General features: G+C 36.9%; 1 protein-coding gene across 2 annotated transcripts in view; it reads left to right on the top strand.

Moving 5' to 3' along the window:
* REV3L (REV3 like, DNA directed polymerase zeta catalytic subunit) overlaps nucleotides 1-14,393 on the top strand; it is a 113,653-nt gene that overhangs the window by 72,950 nt on the left and 26,310 nt on the right. For both annotated transcript variants that reach the window (XM_058836354.1, XM_058836355.1), the window contains 5 exons: nucleotides 320-1,296; nucleotides 1,880-1,962; nucleotides 2,999-3,124; nucleotides 4,672-4,864; nucleotides 7,271-7,382. In XM_058836354.1, the coding sequence (XP_058692337.1) occupies nucleotides 320-1,296; nucleotides 1,880-1,962; nucleotides 2,999-3,124; nucleotides 4,672-4,864; nucleotides 7,271-7,382 (1,491 nt within the window). The remainder of the gene's footprint in view (nucleotides 1-319; nucleotides 1,297-1,879; nucleotides 1,963-2,998; nucleotides 3,125-4,671; nucleotides 4,865-7,270; nucleotides 7,383-14,393) is intronic.

Raw genomic sequence — 14,393 nt, 5'->3', positions numbered from 1 at the left:
TTTATTCCTGTAAACAATTTTGTGCTGTTATGTGGCACTGATACATGAAAGATCCCATCTGATATACCTCCATTTGAAGTTGAAAATTACTGTGCTTCCAGACCAAATACCCATTTTCTTTCATGAACACTGAATTTTTTATTGCATATTGTTGTAGTAAGTGGGAATGTGCCTTCATGGTTTGTAAAATAAAAATATTGCCCATGGGAATTGCATAGTGAGAAAGCCAGTTAGTAGTACTCTGCTTTTCTATCATCTGGAAGACTGCCTCCAGTGTGGTTTAGAGTAAAACGGTAATTCAAACTACTTTCCTTCACAGGGAGATTGGAGGGCGGCTTCTCACAGTGGAAACCAGACTTCCAAATGACCTCCTTGAGTTTGAGGGGGACTTCTCATTAGAAGGTCTACGGCTCTGGAAGACTGCATTTTCAGCAATGACAGAAGGCCCTAGACCAGGATCTCCTCCTCATTATGGACACTCTACTGTTAATAAAAGAGAAAGTAATAGCCATAAAACTAGTGAAGACAAAAAAATAGTCATAATGCCATGCAAGTGTGCTCCAAGCCAACAGCAAGTTCAGATATGGCTTCATGCCAAAGAAGAGTATGAACATTTCAAGAAATTGCCTAAGAATCATTCTGCTGAGCTGGCAAAGGCAGATGAGAATTTTGGCTCTGCAGTATTGTCTGAAGAGAAGTCTATAGAAGTAATAAAAGTAGCTAAAGATTTGAATTTGTCTAGACTGGAAGATGAAAGACCTATTGTGCCTACAAAGAATTCTCCTGCCTCTTTGGCAGAAAATACAAAAATGCAAACCAAGGAAACCTGTGATAAGTCTATAAGCACTATAGGAACTAACGTAAATACTAAAAATTACATAGACTCTAATAAAACTTCATGTGAAAGCAAGACACACCCTACTTCAGCTCTAGAACATGATAAGGAGGAGGAGGAGGAGGAAGATTATTATGTCAGTTACAGTTCACCAGATTCTCCCGTGCTTCCTCCTTGGCAGCAGGTAGCATCTCCTGATCCTAAACAGTCCAGTTTAGAAGATGCAGAGTGGAAAAATCAGGATATTATTTTGTCTTCTCTGGAAGAAAATGATGTTGGAAGTACACAAAATTCTCCATGCACCCAGGAGGACATTAGGACATCTTTTGACACATCCCCATTTCCGGTTAATGAAGATCCTGGAAATTCTGAATCTGTTTGTCTACACAGTACACCCATTGTGCACAGAAAAAACCAAGATGGGATACCTGAAGTTCTTGGTTTTACTCCTTTATCTGCAGGTAAATCCATTAAGTGATTCTAATAATACATGCACACACACAAAAATTTGAATATATTTCTTTTGACATGATAAGAAAAAAATATATCTCTGCAAAAATATATTTAAAACTATTTTTTAAAAGGAGAAGTTCTGTGCATTATTGTCAAAAGTAACTTGAATTATTGAAAAAGCCTAGAAATAGGACATCCATTTGCTTCGGAATGGTCTCTCTGAACTCTGAAGTGCTGGTTAAAAACTTAATTTAGAAGTATTGCTTATTTGGGGGATTTTTTAATCTTGTTGACTATATAGCTTGTAATTTTCCAAAAATAATCTCTACATTATGTAGAGTGTGAATAACATTGTAATGTTCAAGATGATGATGATGCGAGGCTTTGTAAATTATTTTTGTTCCTAAATGTCCATAAATACCAAATTGTAGTAGTTGTGCTTTGGATTTGACCAAGGATAAAGCTGTATTTGTTTATATATGTAATATCTGTTTGTAATTTTAATGAAATGCCTCTGTTGTTTCTTGCATGTTGTTTAATGCCTAGACAATACTATTGAGGCTAAGTAGGCTTTCACTCATGTATTTACAGAACCAAAAGCTCAGAAACTGAGCCACAAGAGGGGAAGTAATACTGATGGTCTTCGAAGAGTACTTCTAACCACACAAATGAAGGTGAATTAACATTTTCTGTACAGATGTATTTTTATTATGCAGCACCTACACATTTCCATTTTTTCCTCTTTGTTGTTTTTGTCTTTTGCTGTTAAGATCTTGAAAATACATTTAAAATGGTAGGGTACAATTGCTACAGAATCAGAGCACACTCAAAGTTAGGAAAAAATTTATGAGTTTAATCTGGGGGAAGCGAGTGTAAGTTGGAGATCGAGGGTGCTGCTCTAGGGTAGTAATGAAACACTAAACAGACGCCATGTAAAGATGTTTTGCTCTTTGAGTTACAACATCCTTTTTAAGTTCTAGTGTGATTACCGTTTTTTATATACATATACCTAGACCTGTGTATATTTATGCTTCTCTATGTGTATTCGTTTTCAGTCAATGTTCTAAGCATTTTCTGAAAACAAGGAGGGCAGTTTGTGGTGTGACAACAGAGGAGAAAGAGGTTGGACTTGTTTTACTTAAACAGTGTTTCTGCTCTCCATGTTGGAACAGAATGGTGGGCTAGGTGCATTACTGGAGTGACCCAGTAGTTTTTTCTTCTCGGTATACTGGTGCTCACCTGATTAAAGGAGGTTTTTAATGTACCTTTAATTCAGTGCCTTAAAAAGTGATGACTGAAACAGGGGTTTTTGACAAATTGTTGCTCAAGAGAGAATAGAGAATTGCTGGTTTCCATATCCTTAGACCTTTAAGAAAGCCCAGTGTATGTGGGACTGGGTTGTTTTTTTTGTAGGGTTTTGGGAGGTTTTGGTTGTTTGGGAGGTTTTTTAAATACTCCAAACTGCCTCTTGCTTTGCTGTGAATTAAAATTATTCCTGAAAGGCAGAAAGATACAACGTTTGTTGGCTTGTTGAAAAATGAAATGAGGAAATAGTGAAAGGTAGGGGACATTTAGTAATTTGCAGAGTAGCATTTGTGTTTTCACTGATAAATCTGTACCTTATATTGCATATTGTTTAGTATTATATATGTGTTTAGCAACCTCTGTTTTCTCACTATCCTGTGCTTTTTTCTTCCCATGCCTGATAAGAATCAATTTGCTGCCCTCGGTGCCCCAAAGAAAGAGACTTCCCAGATTGAAGGACCGTCTTTAAATAATACTTACGGTTTTAAAGTCAGTGTGGAAAACCTGCAGGAAGCAAAATCTTTACATGAGGTAACTTTACTGTTACATGTCACTTTATATAATTATAATCTATCAGGCCTATTTTATACCAGCAGAAATAAAAATCTTTTTCTCCTGGATCCCTACGTGACTTAAAAATTAATCAGTGTGTGATGTCTGCAGCTTATAAGTAGTTTATCTGCCAGTTTCAGCTTGATGTCCAATGCCTCTAACTGAGAATTGAACTAGACTTGGCAGTATTTTGGTTGAGAAGATAGTAAACCTGTCTTTAAAAATAAAAATAAGGGAAAAATCAGAAGGAAGAAATAGTAAGTTTTGCATAAAAACATTACTTAAAAAACTAGCTGACCATGATTTTTATGGATTGTTTCCATAAGAGATAAGGCATCTGGCAGCAATCAGTAAGGCCCTCCCTGTATTTCTACTTGTTACCTTCTGAACCTGTTGGGCAGTTTCTACTACATTTAACAAAAGGGTGCCTGTCTCAAAGAAGGTCTCTATATATTTAATGTAGGTGAGCGTTTGGTGTGGGGAGAGAAACCAAAGTGCTGGCAAAAGGGAAGCAATGTAAATACAGTACTGCTATGTTGGTTGCTGATGGGGAAAGCAGGCTGTGTGTATGTGCTCCTCGACAGTCTCCACACCTGGAATTAGCTGTTGGCCAGTTTATAGAGTTGATAAAGAGGTAGCACTGAGTAAAGGACATGGGAGAAGCCACAAGAAACCAGTGATCTTGGGGGAATTGACAGTAAAATTTCACTCAGTGATGTTTGTAGTGATTTAGCATTCAAATCTAGAAGAAATAAGGCTGGCCCCAGGGCATCCTACATACACAGAAATGCTTCTGGTTTTTTCCCTCATAATCTCCCCAGCCTCTCCATTAATCCACATTATGAGCAATATTATGCAGGACAACAGAAGAGCAACATAGTGTTGAAACCATATTAAATAATACCGTCTTTACTGCAGAGTCATATCTTGACAGTATATAGGGATTAGCATTTTCTTAATGTAAACCATTCTGCAAAAAGCTCTGGCAATATGATGTGGAAGTTCATTAATGCAACTGAAGGGAGAGATAGGTATTCTCCCTACCTTTGTGTAAGACTTAGTCTTCATGCTTGTCCTGGGTGAGGGAAGGAAGGGAGAATAAAGACCAAGAGTGATTCTTTGTTGGTGACCAGTTCAGAAATGTGATTCAGCTCAATATGCAAAGCTGTTTGAAAGCACTACAGGAATTTACAATTGTTTAAGTTGAACGTTATCTGGTTTTCATCTTATTTTCTGCTTTTGGTAGAAGATTACAGAACTCAGAAACACATACTGAGTTTTCCTAATTGAGTATGAAACTGTTTAATGATTCATCTTGGTTTTTCCTAAGATGGTACTATTTGCAAAAAAGTAAAATCCAAAGATGCATGTTTAATCACTTCTGTTAATTTTCAGGTAGAGCCTTGTAGTTACAATGTAATACCACCAAATAAATGTCTGCACTGTCTTCATTTGCACTGTCTTCTCTTAATTTTTTTTAAGAAACCTGCAGAACAAGCTAACATACTGACTTTGTTTGTTGCTAGGTCCAGCACCTTACCCTCATCAGTATGGAGTTACATGCTCGAACAAGACGAGATTTGGAACCAGACCCAGAGTTTGATCCGATCTGTGCTTTATTCTATTGCATCTCATCAGACTCAGCGCTGCCAAATACTGATAAAAAAGAAATCACTGGTGCTATAGTGATTGATAGAGGCAGGACACTCTCAAGCCAAGGTTCCTATTTCTTTTTTTCTTAATATATTTTACAAAAATGCTATTTTGTAGTAATCAAACAGCAGCAAGCAAAATGTAATAGAGTATCTATATTACTATGTATCTCATTTAATTTTGTCTTGTTGAATGGCCGTATTAAATATGGAGTTTTCCTGCTTATATCTTACAAAGAACTATTGCATGGGCTGTAAACCACAAATAACATTTGCGTGTGCAAATATCCATGTTTGCGTACTTGTGGACAAGCTCCTGCAGTGTTCTAAAAGTGTAAAGAGGAAAACCTGCCTTTAGTTTCCTACTCAAGTTGCTGGATAGCTACAAGTAGAAAATGTTAAAAGCAAGACAGTATGTTTTATATTTTACTTAAGGGTTATTTTTGTGGTTTTATCTGATCCTTTTAGGATCTAAACAGGGGCCCTTATTCTATTGTACCTTTTTGGCTTTGTTTAGACCAGTGATACTCAACCTGTGGCTCTAGAGCCGGATGTGGCTCTTCATGGCCCTACAGGCGGCTCTCGCAATGTAGGCATCTGATCGGCGCTCCACTCTATCAGGCAGCGCGGGGAGCACTGAGCAAATGGACCAGCAGTGTGGGAGTCGCTGAAGTTCCCCCTCCCATAGGGGGAAAGAAAAGGAGCTGCTGGGATCCCCCCACAGGTAAGAGTAGAGATCACCTCCCACCCAGCAGCTGTGGGGCAGAATGGGGAAAAACTTGCCCTTTTGCCCCTTCCACCCCTCCACCCCACTCCTTCCTAGCAGCCAGAAGGGACTGAAGACAGAATGCTGCTGGGAGAGAGGATGCTGATGTGTCATGTCGTGATGTATCAATGTGTGGTGGCATTAAGGCAGCATCATCACACATTGAAGTGTCATGATGGGAAAAAAAAAATCACACTGTTGATACTTGATTTTTATGGTGCTCTACAACTCCATTTTATTAAGAAGTGGCTCTCCAGCTGTTAAAGGTTGAGTACCACTGGTTTAGGCTAGTAAAAAAAAAAAACCAACCAAAAAAAACCTCAAACCAAAAAACATCCCCAAAGTAGTCCTCTTACTTTCAGGGTTTCTTTGGCATTGTGAATGTGTATCAAACCACAAAATACTGTCTAAAATTTTAAGCATGGACAAAAACCTACCAAAAATAAATTTAGCAATAAGGCAACAGCTTCTTCTTTTACCAGTTTATTTTACAAAGTATTGTAGATATTATATCTTGTTAAGCTAAGTTTTTATTATTCTCAGTGAATTTTATTCTGGTATTATATGCTTGTTACTATCTTTAAAAAAATTATTTCCATTACCTTACTGAGATTTTTTTCACAGTATAGCCACTATGGCTCCCTAGGTGTGTGCCACTGATAATTTATCAAGAAAAAGCTTTCTGTAAAAGGTCCAATGATACTTTGAAAAAACAAAGGTTCTGATCTGGTTTTGTTAGTAAAATAAAATGATGTGTTTAAATGTTATTGTGACATTTGTTGCTTTAATTGATGTGTGCTGTCAATACTTTCTTGGTCAGAACTTTTTGAGTTCCCTGTGGAGTGACTTGACATTGAGATACATCTTTTTTTTCCCCTTTTATGTTATTATTGCTTTGTAAGTCACAGTACTTGCTTTAACATTTATTTCTGAAAGCACACTTTTCTTAATTCTTAAGACCTTAAGAATGTGTCAAAGTAGAATGCCTTTTAAAAACTCCAGTTCCTAAAATATACAACGTCATCGAAACAGAGATCATACTATCTGTTGTAGAGAGAAAATAGAGTATGTGTTGTGCATTATTCATTTAAAGAAGGTTATTTTTTTAATATGGAAGGCAAGTGCTGGGTTCCTGCATGCATACAAATTTAGATATTACTCAGACATTATCAATGCGGACACTCTTAATGTGCACTAAGTGAGCAGTTGCTCATGGTTTTCCATTTCTGTCAGTAACTTAGCAGTGTGCTGAAAAAAAGAACTATACTGTTATATAGCATTTTCATTTTGTAAGGCATTTTGCAAAGGACTACTCTAAGATAGCAATTAAAATTATATTTTGCATAAAAGCAGTGTGTGAGCTGTCATATAGTCATTTAATATTTCTTATTAAATGTAATTTTCTAGTAGCTGGACTTTTGTGCATGTAAAATACTGAAATTTCTCTTGAATCAAGTTTGTTTCTATTTGAGAATCTGTGCAAGATTACCATTATAGCAGAATTCTACAAAGTGAAAAGAAAAAATTATTCCACCCAAGAGGAACAAAATAAGTCCATGGAATTAATTGTGATAATTATTAAAGATAAAAATAAGTTGTGTTCCATATGTCTTTTCCATTGTATGTTTTATTCTAAAGAAGTGTTGTTGCCTGAAGTAATGAAATTCATTCTAAATTGTAACAAGTTTTTTTACTTTTATCTTCTAGGGAGCAGAGACCAAGCCCCTTTGCTTACAAGATCTGGAGTTACAGGACTAGAAGTCAGTTACGCTACTGATGAAAGAACTCTTTTCCAGGAAGTAGTGAATATTGTAAAAAGGTAGCATATCTGTACGTTCTGCTTTTATTTTTCAGGCTTGGAACAGCAGATTTTGTTCCTTCAACCCTTGCCAGTCTTTCAAATACTGATTTTTTTTTGTTGTTGTTGTTTCCCTCAAAGGCTTATTTCTAGAGTGGACAAGCATGGTGGTCTTTCAAATAAAAATATTTTTTGCTTTTCCTTTTCTCTGACAGCAAGAACATTCAGATCCTCTTAAGCAGCTGAGTTACAGTCTTGAAACTTATCAGCCATATAAGTAATCTTTTTTAACATACAACTTTCCTGTTAACCCCAGAATTCATTACACATCTCTCTCTGAAACTCTCAGAATAGTAGATAGAGTGCTGAGAGCTATAGAAAACCCCTCAGACAGGAAGAGTTTTCTAGGATCTCTGAGGCAAGATAGAAAAAAAACCTGCACGGTACTGAAACTGCTGCAGTTTAAAATCAGGGTTCATTGAAAAATCAGTTTCCTTCATTAGTTTTGTCTTCTCTGAATGGAAATCCCCTGCTCCATCAAACTAGGAAAACTGCTGGTTTTCCCCATCTCCACCAAGGCTGAGAAGCCTGTTCAGGAGCCCTCTCGCCTGGTGCGTAGGTGGAACCACAGACGTCTCTTCAGACCCTACTGTCAGGTGTAAAGCTGTAAAATTTCAAGGAAAATAAACAGATCTAAACTCTGAGTCACCCTGCTGGAATAGAGGCACAAGAAAAAAAAACTAGGCAGAGTACATTTGCAATTCTTTCTCTCTCCAACCAGAAAACCTCTGATGAGAAAGACTTTGACCAACCCCATGAAGCCAGAATACAAAAAGAGTTGCTGAATGCAACCAGCACAGGGTGGGTCCTGACAGAGCAGCAGATCCCTGTTCAGAGAAGACAAAATTCAGGTAAGGAATATAATATTATTTTTCTCTTTCTTGGAAATCTAGTGCTCCATCAAGCTTAGGAAAATTACTCAAAATGAAAGGCTTACAATAAATGAAGAATTCTCCACCAGTTGTGTGGAAGTTTAAAAAGTGACAGAACAGAAAGGATATGGTAGAGAGAACTCAGCAGTTAAAATATATGTTTCTCACTGAAGAACAGAAGTCTTCTCTATCTGTACATACTGAAGGCATTACAAAATGAAAAAATCATGTTATTTTGGTATACTTCAAGATGGAATGTACCAGGTTGATTGAGAAATCTCTGCTTATGAGATCTTCTCTAGCATGTGCTAGCATATCTTTTTGATGCAGCAACTTCATCCACAAAGATTGAGTTAGTTGACTTGTATTCCTGGAAGATAAAAGGTTAGATTTTTTTAGTGGAGAAACATGCTACCGTCATCTTCTTAAGTCTACTTCCCTCCCAGATCTAGAATTAAACACCTCAGCTCTCAGATTTCTGGTGGACTCTCAAAAACGATGGTTTTTGAAATTTGGACCACATCTATAGTTTGCTGCTCTTTTTGCCAGTTTATTTTCTGTAGCCTGGGCAAAAAAAAAGAGAAATTTTATTGGAGTAAATGTTTTGTATTTCTTAAGCACAAAACAAGGCCTAGAGTAGGCCTAGAGTAGCTTTAACTGAAGGAGGAAGTATGGTAAAACTATGCAATTAAGAAGTAGTGGACTGCAAAAACTTCCTCAATGAAAAATGATCAAACAAGGAGCTTTAATGAAAATTAGTAATTATTTTTTAAACAATCTTCTGTTGATCTTTTTAGTGTTATTTTCTCCCAGCACAAGCTAGATACTTTGGCTGTTCTGGTAGATGCACTTAATAGTAGGTCTGATACATTAGAGAAAGAAAACTATCAGGCCATATGTAAGAAACATTACTGCTTGAACTTCATGGAGAAACACTCAAAAGCACCGTAATTTTCAAGCTGAGAATTGCATCAGTATCTTATATTCTGATACATGCTTTAGGCTGGACAGTAATAGGCTCTTGTGAGTCAGCAGCACGCCCAGCATAACTGCAGCCTGCTTTTGGTTCATGTTCTTGGCCTCTTGGGCTGTAGGAGGGAAGGGTGGAAGACAGATTCCAGATTCCTGGCATAATGAATGACAGACTGTCTATTCACTCTAGATTGTCAATATCAGGAACAGACTTTATCAACTTGTTGGAGCACTGAACAAAAAAGATCTCAGCTGCAGGAGGAATTATCTCACACAATCCAGTTAAAGAATTCTCATTCCTATTTCTAGGTATTCTCTTAGTAGCTGGCCTAATTCTTCTTCTTACTCCATATATGTGAAATTGTGGAACATAGTAGATATTTTTGTTTAAAGTTCCAGCCTTCTTCTTTGTTTAGACCTTTTGTTTTCTTTCCATCCTGGCTGTTGAAATAAATAGTTGTTGATTCTATAACTTCTTGTCAGTACATGTAAACTCTGGAAGAGCCAAATAGAGAATTCTTGGTCACTCTTTCCAGCATACAGATGAAGGAAAAGTTATTATTGGAAAATTTGTCATTTCTGCAGTACTCATAGCTCATCAGTGTCTTTGACTAGGTTTTTGTGACTGAAGTTTCCCAAATTTTTATAGCAGAGCTGAAGTTGTTATTCTGTGTTCACTGAAGATGAGTATTGCTCCAGAAAGTTCTCTGGAACTGATGAACTGAAGTTGGATACAGTTAATACCTTCACTATGAGGTTGTTTAGGCTGTGCTAGATCTGAATGACCACAGTATGGTTAATACCCTGGCATCCGTGAAGTAGATACCATGGATTGCTAGATACTGTCTCTGATTAATTCAGAGCCCTTGGCAAACAGAGATAAGTCATCTTGTGTTTATTCTGGTAGACCAGAAGAAGAACTGGTTGCTTCTCTGGAATTGTGATCTGTGATTTCATCAATACTGAAAATTCATAGATTTATCCAAATATTGAGGAGAATAAGCACCTCTGTTTCTAGGAGATTATTACTGAGAGTGACCTGTGAAATGCAAATACTTACAAGTGTGAGTACTAAAGTCTATGCAGAGACAACTTTAAAAGGTATTGGAATACTGAGGTTGAGGGTTGAGAATCTGGAAACAGACAGGAGGGAAGAGCCACAAATACAAGTTTGGAGGAGGGAGGGAAGAACAAATAGTACAGATTTGTAAAAAATAAAAGCATCATTAGATTGGTTTTTGGTAATCTGACAGCTGTCTTAGACTTTGAGAGGGAGCTGCACCTGCATAGGTCCACATTTCCCTTCTTTGGTAAGCCATCCTCTGGAAACCAAAAAAAAAAAAAAAAGGGCTTCAGCTCAAAACTGGCATAAAGCAGCTGAGAGACAGCATCCCTCTAATCCTGTGCAGCCACTGGGGATGTCCTAGAAGCAGAGACATCCAAGTTGTAGGCTCTCTGAAACTGTCAGAGGGGAATTTTTTTTTTTTCTTGAAATGGAGCCTGGGCATGTATTGCTGTCCTAAAGCATTCTGTTGTACTGCCTGAAGTGCTTTCTTAAATAAATCCTCTGTTGACCATAAGGTGTCAGCTGCACTGAGATGGAAATAAAAATGGAAGAATCTTTCTGCTTGAGGAAGTAAGAGAACCATCTCTCTGAACTTAAAGGCAGGAAAAAAAGTAAACACATACATACTCCCCTAACACAAGAAAGCTGACTCAGGAGGAAGAGGTAGAAGGAAATGCTACAGGAATGTTTGCATGGGGATTTAAAACATAGGAAAACTAGAGATGTGCAAGCCTGATGGAGCAGTGGATTCCCATGAAAGAGAAATTAAGTATCTGGGCCTCTCCTTAACTTTTAAGGCAAATTGTTCCATTTCTTGTTAAGTGCAGATGCTACCAGATAGCAGAAAAGGGCTGTTCCTGCAGGTGTGAGAGGAGCAAAATTTGGGGAATTCATGTGAGAATGCAAAATCCCTGTCTCTGACATACAGAGGATGTGAAAACAGGGCAGGCTTGAAAAGAAGTCTAGTAGATTCATTGCTACTTGAGACTTACCAGACATCCACATCTCCTTGTCTCCATTGAAGTAGTTTTTGATAAAATTACATGAACAGAGTATAATGGAAGATTTTACGTAAACATTTTGGAGTTAACATTTGTATATTAATTAACTGTTAATGCTTAATACTTAAATATTTTTAATAATGTTTTTCTTGTAAGGTATAATGCTAATGACTTTCTTTGTCTGGATACAGTGCATTATATTTCTTCTTCTGTAAATGCTCTTGCAACGTTTTCTTCTTAAAATAGAGATGTGCTAATCTAACCTTCTTTTTCCAGGCCAGTAGCATCTTCATCAGTGACATTTTCCTGTAGAAATCTGTATTTAATGTCCTTTTTCAACTTTATGGATTTTTATTGTCTAAGGCAAACTGGAAAAATGTTTTCAGAGATTTCAGTTATGTGTTTGAGTCACCAAGCATTCTGTTGCTATGCACAGTTACTGCTTTTGTCTGTATCATAGGTCTGGCATAATTTTCCACACACTTCCCCCCCCCCCCCCCCCTTTTTTTTTTCTCTCTTAATCATAGCTGAAAGAGAAATAGCAGTCAGGAAAAGCAGACACATAATAGAAGGGAAGGTATAACTGAGAATTTTAGTGTTCATTCACGAAATCATCAAATAAGAAAGAGGGAGAGAGATGTCATAGCAGCATATACGACTTAGGTGGAAAGGAAAATAATCGCATTTCTTCTCTCTGCAGCATGTATGAGTTGAATGTTAATGCTGTTGTGTTTAAATCCTGCCAGCATAAATGCTGTTTTTCATCTTTGCAGAAAGTCTGGCAACAGCATGCAAAGCAGTATCAGGGCCCATCCTTTCAACAAAAGAGCATGTGGTGGCAAGCACACCTCTTATTCCTGTTGTGTTACTCCTAGCCAGCAGCTTTCAAGTATCAGTATTACAATTTACTAGTTTTTTTCAGGTGTAACAGCTGGTCTCATTACAGTTTCTTCTAATAAAATAGCTTGAACTGGTGACAAAGATCAGTTTCATAGAGTAGTGTAAAATCTGTGAGACAGGAGGATGAAACATATAAAACTCGTCCTCTTAGCTCGCAGCCTGTTGTCTTTGTGGCATTGCATGAAAAGGAGAGAGACAAAGTGAGAGAGTCACACTTCAGCTAAGCTGACATCAACTAAGCTTAGGGTTTGCCTGTTCATTTTCCCATGTGGAATAATCTACTCTTTTAGCTCCAGACATCTCTTCTTTTCTAATAGCAAGTAGTATACCACAGGAGATCTCAGCAGGTGTCATACTGGTTCATTTGCACCACTAGTACACCAGATTGGGCTGCAGGAGAGGGCATTTCTGCTGCATAAATTGGGACATAGTTCATCAGGAAGCAAATTAGAAGCAAGAAACAGCAGTGTCTCTTACTAGGTGCAAGAAATTTGATAGGTCTGTTAAACCTGTTGCAAAAGGTAGATCTTACGCATATGTAGTTCAGGAGGTCAGGTGTTACTCAGTAGAAAGGAATTCTTCATTTTAATTTTAGTTTTTTTTCCTTCAGGGATAATTCAGAGATACACTTGTGAATGCATACAGATATACATACAAAATGCATATATGTGTAACTTACTGCAGTATCTGAGTAACTCTGTTGCCAGGAGTACTTTATTGGTTTTCATTCTTTTAGAAGGATACCACTTGGATCCAAGTTTTAAATATGGACCAACTTACATTAAAGAACTGTGATTAAAGGGAATTTACAGTAAGATTTAATCTCACCATTTACTAGGCACTCTTGATTTTCCATTTAGATAGCTTTATATAAGTCATCTGACTGAAACTTAAACATCTGTACTTCACTGTCAGTGTCTAATTAGCTATCCTCATCACCAAGAAAGTTAAACAGGGCAGGATCTTGGTCTGCAATAGGTGGCTAAAATACAAAAAATTATTCAACCAAAGAGGCCTTTTTGTTCAGTGACACTAGAGACCAGTTTAGAAAACTCGAGATGCCAAAATTAGCTGAAATTAGACACTACCCTTAATACATGGGTGGTGTCTAGCTGGGATGGAAAAGCAAAGTAATGTGCTGTAAAGTGATAGCCTGTAACTCAGTAATGTGCAATTGCAAGTAATCCCTGATGGCCTGGACAAGCAAGACTGAGTTAAAAACCAGCGCACTGCTTTTTTAAAAGTATTTTGATTAATAAGCTTTCCAATCTGTATGTGGATTCACATAAAATTGTGTTAAGATATGTGATACTTAAGTTAAATACAATTTGTTTATATAAGCAAAAGGATGTATCTGAAAACATCATAAACTAAAAGGTTTTTATGTCTTGTCCTATAAAAACACTTTCACTGAAAGAACTAGAGAAACAGTTCTTGAGATTATATGCAGATAGATTGCAGAGGTCATTTTGTTCATTAGGTTAAAAGGTAATGGGAAGATTACCTCCAGAACTGATTAAATACATTGAGTTGCAGTAGTATTATAATAGCCCACAATTTTTTTTTAAGTAGGAAGTGAGAAAGGTTAAACCTGCTTGGGCAGGTTTAAGTTAATACCCAAAGGCAAGTTAAAACCCGAAGCAATTCTCCTTCATCAGCTGGTGAAGGACAAACTTCACCAACTTGCTACTTCCAAACAGTTCTTGTTTCTGTTCAGAACAGGCTTATAAGAGAAAGCAAATTTCTGGCATAATGAATATTGCTTTATGTACCGCTTAAGTAGTTCTACACGAGTTTCTGATTGACATTTGCATCTATCATGGAACCCATCTGTATAATGCCTTGTCCTGTGTAAAGTCTACAAGTATTTTCCATTTTGAATTAAGTGATGCCAGTTTTCAAATATGATAATGAATGACTGCTTCTCTCATTTTAATTAATAAGTACTGTTTTGCAATATGCTAGGACCATGATAGTTTAGTTACAAGAATTAATTTGAAAATATGTTAAGTTTTATAGTGTTTATTCTAAAACATGGCATAATTCTGTTTTATTTCATTCAAAGCTGAAATGAAACTATTAATAATTTTGGAACATCATTTCACAATCATTATATGTTGTGCAGAGCAGCAAGCAGTCATAACTCTTTTTGACACTGATT

Source organism: Poecile atricapillus, chromosome 3, assembly GCF_030490865.1.
Source record: "Poecile atricapillus isolate bPoeAtr1 chromosome 3, bPoeAtr1.hap1, whole genome shotgun sequence".
Lineage (NCBI taxonomy): Eukaryota > Metazoa > Chordata > Aves > Passeriformes > Paridae > Poecile > Poecile atricapillus.
This window is presented reverse-complemented; position numbering and strand designations above follow the sequence as displayed.